The 9,448-nt window shown below is 36.7% G+C and overlaps 2 protein-coding genes across 4 annotated transcripts; one reads left to right on the forward strand and one right to left on the reverse strand.

The window, feature by feature from the left end:
• Positions 1 to 1,002: 1,002 nt before the first annotated feature.
• On the forward strand, positions 1,003 to 2,387 carry LOC137807464 (uncharacterized). Its single transcript, XM_068608125.1, has one exon. The coding sequence runs from the start codon at positions 1,110 to 1,112 to the stop codon at positions 2,187 to 2,189; it is 1,080 nt and encodes a 359-aa protein (XP_068464226.1). The 5' UTR covers positions 1,003 to 1,109; the 3' UTR covers positions 2,190 to 2,387.
• Positions 2,388 to 4,143: 1,756 nt separating this feature from the next.
• Positions 4,144 to 7,023, reverse strand: LOC137807455 (uncharacterized). Of its 3 annotated transcripts, none has more exons than XM_068608110.1 (3): positions 6,846 to 7,023; positions 4,928 to 6,354; positions 4,144 to 4,827 (listed from the first exon to the last, which is right to left on the reverse strand). In XM_068608110.1, the coding sequence occupies exons 2-3, from the start codon at positions 6,193 to 6,195 to the stop codon at positions 4,335 to 4,337; spliced, it is 1,761 nt and encodes a 586-aa protein (XP_068464211.1). In that variant the 5' UTR covers positions 6,196 to 6,354; positions 6,846 to 7,023; the 3' UTR covers positions 4,144 to 4,334. The 3 variants fall into 3 exon arrangements, with proteins under 3 accessions (XP_068464211.1, XP_068464212.1, XP_068464213.1); XM_068608111.1 differs by having other exon boundaries at positions 4,928 to 6,182; positions 6,846 to 6,978; XM_068608112.1 differs by having other exon boundaries at positions 4,928 to 6,137; positions 6,846 to 6,949.
• Between the last annotated feature and the right edge of the window lie 2,425 nt (positions 7,024 to 9,448).

The following is a 9,448-nucleotide window of genomic DNA, read 5'->3' on the forward strand; positions in this document are numbered from 1 at the left end:
GAGAATGAAATAAAATTTATCTCTCAACTACCACTATATCCAACAGCTCTCAACTTCTTCCAATTTGCACACCAATTTGCACAAGCAATAACTAATTCCAACATGTATTTAATAAAAAGATGAGGAAACCACAACATAAAACTTATAGAGAGTTGGTGGTTCTTTTAAAATGAAACCTGAATAACTGATTTTTCTATTTATATGCCCTTTTTCATTTTAATAATAAAATATTCAGGTATCATTTAAAATATATCACTTCTACTCTAAGGTTATTTTCTAGATCCTTACATCTTTAACCTCTTAATCTTTAAAGTTTCACTACACGAAAATCATGAAATATAAATCAATTTTAGAGATAAAGAATAATTAGTTGATATACTGACTAAATTACAGATCATTTTAGAGACTAAAAAAATGATTTCTAAATTAGTTTCTATTATTATTAAATAGTTTCTAAATTTGTATATAATTAGCAACTAAGTTTTTAACTACCAATTATTTAGATTCTAAATTTTGGTAGTAAAAACTTTGATAGCTAATTAGATATCAATTTGAAAACCATTTAACAATCATAGAAACTAATTTAAAAACCAAAAGTTTTAGTTTTTAAAATAGTCTCTAATCTAGTCACTACAACAACTAATTACTTTTTATTTTTAAAATTGGTTTCTATTTCATGATTTTCTTGTAGTGTTTACATATACTTTATTATAATTTAAAAAAATTAAATTAGAAAAAAATAATTTAGGATAATAATATAATTTAAATTAATGTTTGATAGATTAGAATAATAATTTAGTAGGTTAAATCTATTAAGAATTTAACTTTAACTCAATCTTAATGAAACTAAATTATAAGGGGAAAACTAATTTATAACTAATTTATAAAGTTTGTAATAATATAACAAGTAATATGTAATCTTCAGCATATTTGTCCACGTTATATTATATAATAATAGATTTGAGAGAATAAAACGTTAAAAATATATAAATAAGAAGCAGTGTCCACGTTAACTCCTATTCTCAACCAAAGCTGTATATCGAAAAAACCCAATCGATCGCTTTTTCAATCTCCGATTCCACATCACAAACCCTAGAAAATCGTTCCAAATGCATCCAAAATCGCTCCAAATCCTGGTGCAGTCACCGGACCTCGGAATTTCCGTTCAATCCACGACCAATCACAGAACCCTTTCCGATGTCAAGCACTGCCTTTTCCCCCAATCATACCAATCCTACTACTTTACCCTCAATGGCAAGCCCCTCCCCGACGAAACCCTTCTCACGAGAATTGCGCCTCTCTCCACGCTCTCCCTACGGTCTCGCCTCCTCGGCGGCGGCGGAGATGGCGGAGCCACCGGCGCGGAGTCTCGCGATTGCTACCTCAACATGTATGCCGAAAAGAAGCCAGATAAGGTGGACCCCCACGAACAGCGGCTCTCGAAGTGGCACAATTGCTCTCTCTCAAACGAGCCCCTGAGGGAGCCCTGCGTGATCGACAAATTGGGGAATATATTCAACAAGGAAGCGCTGGTGGAAGCTTTGTTGGGGAAGAAGCTTCCTAAAGAATTTGGGTACATCAAGGGATTGAAAGACATGATCAATATTCAGCTTTGTTCTATTCCTGGCTCTGATGATGGGTCAAAGTTTCAGTGCCCCGTTGCGGGGCTTGAATTCAACGGAAAATATAGGTTTTTCGCGCTGAGAAGTTGTGGGCATGTTTTGAGTGCCAGAGCTCTGAGGGAGGTTAAGTCCACGTCGTGTTTGGTTTGTCACAAGGAGTATGTTGACGCTGATAAGATTGTGCTCAATGGGACTGATGAGGAGGTGGCGGTTCTGAGGGAGAGGATGGAGGAGGAGAGGGCTAAGATAAGGGAGAAGAAGAATCGGAAGGTTAAGAATAGTGATGATGGCGTGAGTTTGGAAGGAGCTAGGTTGAGTGGCACTAAGCATGGTGTTGATGGTAAGGCTGTGGAGAGGGTCTCAGCTAAGGTAGAAGGAAATGGGAAGTTTGCTAATGGTAATGTTGGTTTGAATGGTGGTGTTGCTGCTGCGAAGCGTTTCAAGGCAACGGATTTGGCACCAGCGAATGCTACCAAGGATGTGTATGCTTCCATTTTCACTTCGTCTAAGAAGTCTGAATTTAAAGAAACATATAGTTGTAGGTCCCTTCCACTTGGTAGAAACTGATCGAGGAATCTAGTAGGCTGGTGTCGCTACTGTTTTATTGTTGAGGAATGTACTGAATTTTAGTTTGTTATACAAGAAATTGGTTTTTCCTGTGATGGATTTACTGGTTTCATTCCCATCAGATTATTATCATTAATCATGCTTCGGAAGGAGTTTTGTTCACAACATGTATTATTTGGAAAGAGATAGATTTTAGAATTTGTACTCGTTATTTTCCTATATTTCTGATTATATACCGCTTGTGCATTATGCTATAGATAATGTTTAAGTGAGAGTTGTCATCTATGTTGGGGGAGGGATTGAACATGTGACATTCAGGATAATTACTTTTGTTTCTCATGAATGACGGTATGGGTAGGTCAGTGATGTCTCCGTAGTCAGTAGAGTATTGCACTAGTATTACCCTTTCTTCTTCTGTAGATAAGGAATGTGAGAGTACCTTTGGAAGCGATTATAGATAGCTTATTCCAATAATACGCCATAAATTCTCGTTTGTAAAGCTATTGAAATTTTTGCTAATTAATCTACCATTTAAACCTTACATGTCTTCTGTGAGCTTATTCCTTGTTAACCTATCACCGAATGGCATATTTGGATCCTTTATTTGAATTACAATGCTTCTGTAAAGCAATTTGACTTCAAAACAAATGGTGGATTTTCTGTTAATGAAGTTTTGTACAGGATGAACCTGTGTGATGGAGTGGTTATGTGGAAGGTTGTTAAACTATAGTTTTTAATTCTGTAGAATCGCACGAGTTTGCGATCCTAGGTGCCTGTACCAAGCTGAAACCCTTGTAAAATTAGTTGTTTCTGTCAAGGCTCGTGCAAACTCGTGTAGAATCAAGAAATTTTTTGTGATTTTGTTTGTGGCTGTTTGTTCTGCAACCAGACCAATGGTTATTTTATTTTTTTAAGATTTAATATGATATTGTCGATTAGTGGGTTGACAGTAATATTGTTGATATGTATGTTGACAGTGATGTGGTAGTGGTGCTACAAAGCATTTCAGGGCCTGCTTTTACCCCCAACAAATGGTATAAAGGATGAGCATGCATCCATTTTCACTTAAAAGTCTGAACTTAAAGAGAACTTTACCTTTAGGTTTTGGTAGGAACTACTTGTGTCATCTGTATAGTTCATGCTCTAAAAAAATGTTTGTTTTGTTGATTGGAATGAAATTTAGTGCAAGCTCTAAAAAAAATTGACTTTCCATGTGATGGTTTTACCGATTTCATTCCAAACATATCACTGTCGTTAAGCTTGCTTTGGAAGAGTTTTTTTTAATTAAATCTGTTTATTCGGCCTCTTACTTGGGAGGCAGAATTTAGATGAAAACTTGTAATCCTGGTGCTCACGTAGTCAATATTTTAAGTGAGACATAATCTAAGTTGGGGTTTGAAGGGTTGAACCTGAGACATTCCAATTGATTACTTTTGTTTATCTGTACTGTCTTTTCTTTGTATATGAGGAATGCAATTTAAACTGAACTTATATTGTACTGTTATTTCCTTTTTCGTCCTTTTGAATGAATGATCCGGTATTTAGACCACGGTCCCCTTACTTCATATATCAGCAAAGCATTTTGGATGTCATGTTAATGAAAGCAGTTTCTATTGAGCTATGGCATCGAGGTTATCTATAAAATGAAAATCAGTTTTCTTGTCAACAACGAAATCCACTCGTAATAAATGTACTTATTTAACCTAAGTTTTTGTTGCATTCAAAGAACGTAAATCTGAAAGCTAAACAATTTTTTACAATTCTGCTTGTTTGCAAACTTTACGTAGTGTTTGATAGGAAATTTGAAATGCATACGAAGAACATACAGAGGAATGAGATAAAAACAACACATCACTTTCGTACATTCTCGAAAAATGATACGTAAATAAGTAGATGATCATTGTTCAGCTATGGCTTAATAATAAGTAAATATCATACTGTAGACTTAAAAAAATAACAAAATCTAACAGATATATTCTTTCATTTCTTTTTACCGAGTGATGGACTCAGAACCACATCACATAGTTTGTATATTGTATATGTTGCGAAGCAGGGGAGATAGACAAATAACAATGAATCGGAAGCAGTGAAAAGTCAGGCCCAAATCTAGAAAGAAGAGGTTCATTAAACGATTGGGAACACAGTTCACTCAGTCACTACTACTTCAGGATCAGCAGAACCCTTGTTATCAGTGATGGCTTGTTCAGAATCAACATTCTTGTTATCAGAGATGGCATCTTCACGATCAGCACTCCTGTTATCAGCGATGGCTTCTTCAGGATCAGCACTCTTGTTATCAGTGATTTCTTCAGGATCAGCACTCTTGCGATCAGAAATGGCTTGTTCAGGATCAGCACTCTTGTTATCAGTGATGGCTTCCTCGTTGACAACACGCAGATCTGGATAATTTCTATGGTTCAAAGAATGCAACCAAAGAGCAACAGTTCCTTCCTTCTGCTCCGTGAAAGAAATATGAGAATATATGTACTTCATTTTGAACTCCTCAGCTTCTTTCTCGTATGCTTTCATTGACAACTCTTCATGGCTATCTTTCCACTTCTGGTTATATGAAGAAAAGAAGCATTCGTCCAAATATAATCCAACCTCAGGAGCAGTAGGCACATTAATGTTAACATCCCTGCGTTTAGGAAAACAAAAGTAAAAAAGTGCATCTAACGAGAATCACACATTTCAAATGGAAACTTATAGATAACACAAACAATAGAAGTTGTACTCACTGCTGCAAAGCTTTATTGATAAGTGATTCAGGTGCACAATTTCTCATTATTGCCACAGCCAGCCCCATCATCTTCCGTATCTGATGAAGCATGAAGCTCTGCCCCACAACCTCACACTTTACAAACTCAATGCCCTCAACTGCAAAAGCAGTGTTAGCATTGAATGAAATAATGTATCGACGAGCAGCAGGGTCCTCCGCTTTTGTTCGGGTGGTGAAGTTATGGAAATTGTGAGTCCCAACAAAACAATTTAAAATCTTATTAAATCTCTCCCTCTCCTTCTCACCATAACAGAACATGCTTCCACTGGTAGACTTATCCTCTCCATTCATTTTTTCTTCCTCAATAATATCTGAATTATTCACAGATTCGCCATTCAAAGGCATAACCTCATCCTGAACAGGAATCCCTTTCTCAATACCAGTTTTAAGGTTTGTGCCATCAACTAAAACTTTACCCTTGTTATCAATCCCAGACTCCCCATTTAAATGATTATCATCACCTTTGCTCAAAGAAGCTTCCACATCCCCTGTAACTACAGAATCAAGCACAACATCTGTGTTTGACGAAATACCAGCCTCAACATCCATAGCTTCAAGTTCTAGATTGTGCTTACGGTTACCAACTAATCCTACCACCTTTCGGCCTCTCTCAGAACACTCCAAACATTTAACAAGCTCGTTTGTAGATCCCAAACTAGCCATGACAGTCTCTCTATCACGGTGACAACATGGATCAAGAGCAAAGACAGGAATGAGATAGACATACCTCCTCCGGTCACAGAACTTCTTGGCATTAAAAGAACCTGTCACACGCTTGTAACCAAAGATCCTTATCTGAGAGTGAAGGTTTGAATTAAGGCGGTCAACAAGGCCAGGTGGATCGATATAGAAACGACCGGAGACAACCTGACCAACAGCACTAACACCTTTATCAGTTCTGGCTGAGCGAGCCCAGTCATATCGTTTAGGAATTCCACGATCATGTTCAGGAACAGCTCCAGACACATATAAGGCCTCTTCCAGGTCACCTTCAATGGTCTTTGCACCAGGATTTTTCTGCATACCCTGATAGCCAACACCACAGTAAGCAAAGAAAATGGCAATCTTACGGCGTTTGTATCTTTTCTTAGCGCCTGGGGCAGTTGTGCATTCTTCATCATCAGAAGTGGTGGACATCTTCAACTTCTTGGGCTCTGGCTCCTCCGCAGCTAATGGAGGTGGTGGAGGCAGGGATGAAGTTGTCAGCGCTGTATCTGAGTTTTCCATATTTTAGAAGTGACAAGAATATGACTGGTAGAAGTCAATGTTTTAAAATCTGGAATGTTCAACAACCGGAAAAAGGGACTGGCTCAAGACTCGAGAGTCAATGGCCAGGCCAGGGGACAACTACTATCAAACCACTGACACCAGCATGACGCCACAAACCTAAACAACAATTTGATTTATTAATTCAGAAATGAATAAACCCTCAGCCATACTATAGAGGCTCTTTCAGTACATTTATAGTTTCTACACATAGCTTCGGATGCAATTTCAATTTCATGAAGTTTTAACGAACTCGACTAATCACAGTTATCTCTAATCTTTTAGGGCTTTTTCATGTTTTGCAACTAGCAAGTTGGAAGAACAGAGAATTACTAATACACAAGCGACAACGTGTATTATTGCTTGCTGTTAACAGTTGATTTTTATAATTGAAACCGCATTAAAGAGCGAAAATATTCAGATAAAAATAGATGGGAAAAACCCAAGGATCATTGGGAACATGTGCCCAAAAAGCACGAGATTTGATTGAACTCCACAATACCCATCCACTTGGAAGAAAGCGAAGAAATGGCACCTAAATATCATATCATATTTTCCAGAGAAGAAAGAGAATAGGAGAATGAAGCAAAGGAGCGCAGAAGAGGCATTACCAGAGGAATGAGCGGGAGAATGGTTGCTGGGTTGAACTGCAAAGTGAGAACGTGTGTGCAAAAAAGATGCAACTAACGTTAAACCCTCGTTTCAGGTTTCAGACACAGACCAGGCACGCGTCCAACTGTTTTCTTCCATTTGGGCCCCATTACCGTTTTCGCATACGGGCCTTAACCCAAATTTGAATGATGGGCTTACAGTTTTTTATGTTGTTTCTCCCTGCACCATATCATTTAATAATTTAAGATATGTACCCGACATAAAATTTAATATTGTCTTTGTCTTTCTTGTTTTGAAAAAAAGCTTCAAAGGAGCGTTGTGGTAATGTGGTGTGTGTTTTGAATAGAGATGGTGGTGTAGTGGGTTGTTGTGGTGGTGGAGCGAAGTTGTCACTCTTAGTTGTTGCAATGCATATCTCTTATGAGATAAGGAACCAACCACCATTTTCGTTTTGTGTTTTTTTTTTTGTGTTGAGTTGTCACCAAATCTCGATATTTGGAAGCCTGCATGTATGCTTATGGATGTAGGAATCCAGAATTCATTGTCACGCCCTCCAGATTTGGAAATTCAGAAGGTCATTTACATTCTCCATTTAAGCTTCTGGATGACCATATCTCAAAGTGAGTTATGAGTTTTGAATTTCCATATCCATAAGTGTTTTTTTAGTTTTAGATTCTCATATCCAAAATTGTGTGCTTAAGCTTATGGATATCAATATCCGGAAAGCAAAGGTTGTTGATACGTGGTTTTTTTTTTTTTTTTTTGCAGCAGTGGCAATGGATACAGTGGACTGTCAATAACCTATAACGCGTTAGATAATGAACATAGGACACATTATTGTAGTGAGGTGTTTACTACAAATGAGGTAAGGTAAATGTTAGGCGTGTGAATTGTAGTTTATGAATGATTTATAAACTTGGCATATGTTATTGTAGGTATTTTGTAATCGAGATGAGTTGTTAGAGTGGACGATAAGTGTTGACTATAGTTATGGATTTGTTATTATTATATTAATGTCAGATACATGGACATGGCAATGAAAAAGGATGACGTACATATTATTAGATTGCGATAGAGGAGGTAAACACATATAGTATAAATAAGACGTAGATATCAGTCGAAGTGGAACTAATGTGAGTGTCCATTCAGATTGGGAGGCAAACCCGTCAAAGGTGGTCAAGGGTAGATGGTTGAATTAATATATGGTTCTCACAATCATGATTTGGCATAGACATTAGTAGGTCATGCATATGCTGGAAGGTTAAGTGTTGAGGAAAAGGTTATGGTTGAGGATATGACTAAGATTTTAGTGAAGCCAATAAATATTTTACTAACCATGAAAAAGAGATATGAGAAGAATGTGACGAGGATAAAACAATTTATAATGCAATTAGAGTTCATTGAAGATCACAACAAGGTCACAAAACAAAAATGCAACAATTCATGTTGTTACTGGAGCGAGACATATATGTGCATTGGTGTAGGTGTGAAAATGTGTCAAATGTTGTGCATTGGTGTAGGTTATTATTAGATATATTTTGGACACGCCCAAATTTAGTAAAGTTAATTAACTTCTTTAACATTGTCATATTGGTGTATAGTACTTACAAAATGAACAAGTATAGGATGTTGTTACTTGAGATTGTTGGGAATACATCAACTAGTGGTATGTGATAGAGATATTGCCTTAATGAATGTAATCATAATTGTGTTTCTTGAAGCTTATAATTTGTTTTGTCGATTTCACATTGATAAAAATGTGAAAGCAAAATGTAAAATATTGGTGCATCCAAGAGAGGCATGGGATCAAGTAGTGCAAGCTTGGGGATTGTGATATTGTTAAGGCCTTTGAAGATCGTGTCAATGCTTTTCCAAATTGTTTGTTCTCCATGATACAATCATCCACTATTTTCTCTTTAAGAACCCAAGCACCAAGTAATTTGACTCACCATCGAATAATTGCAATTGGACACATGCATAGAAATCATTTGTCTAGGTATGTCTTACGAAAACTAAGTGATATTGCTAACTTAAAAGTTATGTAACTCATATTTATAACTTTTATAGGTGAATATGCAGTGCAATGCGGTGCTTAATTACGTTTTATTTCATTATGGGTAAAAAAGTTTTTTACATAATCATGTTGGGTTAAATGATATGATCCAGGGAGAATCAGCCTTTTTTTATAATTGGGATTAGAATTATTATTTTATACGCGTATAGTTATAAATCATATTTCGACTATGCCTTCTAAAATTGGATTAGAGATGGAAAATGTTGTGTAGTTTGTGATGGTACATGCATTCAGGGTGGGTTTTGACCACACCGACGAGCCATGGTACATGCATTCAGCGACAATGTTATGCCAGTACTATTTTTCATTTTACTGAAAACATGATCCACAACTAAATTCGAAGAGGCCATAATCGATTTACAATCATGTTGTTTGTGTTAGATGCAGGTGTGCCTTATTGTCATGTATGGACAGCTTTAGCAAGAAATGACCATCGGATTATGTTATTTGACTTATTTCTTTCAACAAATAAATAAACGTAAACGAACCAATAATTTAGAAAATCATATCAGAAGCCGACAACCTTGC

Source organism: Phaseolus vulgaris, chromosome 3, assembly GCF_000499845.2.
Source record: "Phaseolus vulgaris cultivar G19833 chromosome 3, P. vulgaris v2.0, whole genome shotgun sequence".
Lineage (NCBI taxonomy): Eukaryota > Viridiplantae > Streptophyta > Magnoliopsida > Fabales > Fabaceae > Phaseolus > Phaseolus vulgaris.

What these genes read in the sequence shown, in the direction of transcription:
- LOC137807455 (XM_068608110.1), bottom strand. Translation starts at nt 6,195, where the DNA reads ATGGAAAACTCAGATACAGCGCTGACAACTTCATCCCTGCCTCCACCA. An exon ending in ATCAATAAAGCTTTGCAGCA is followed by an intron (nt 4,828 to 4,927) that starts GTGAGTACAACT and finishes TCCTAAACGCAG; the next exon opens with GGATGTTAACATTAATGTGC.
- LOC137807464 (XM_068608125.1), top strand. Translation starts at nt 1,110, where the DNA reads ATGCATCCAAAATCGCTCCAAATCCTGGTGCAGTCACCGGACCTCGGA.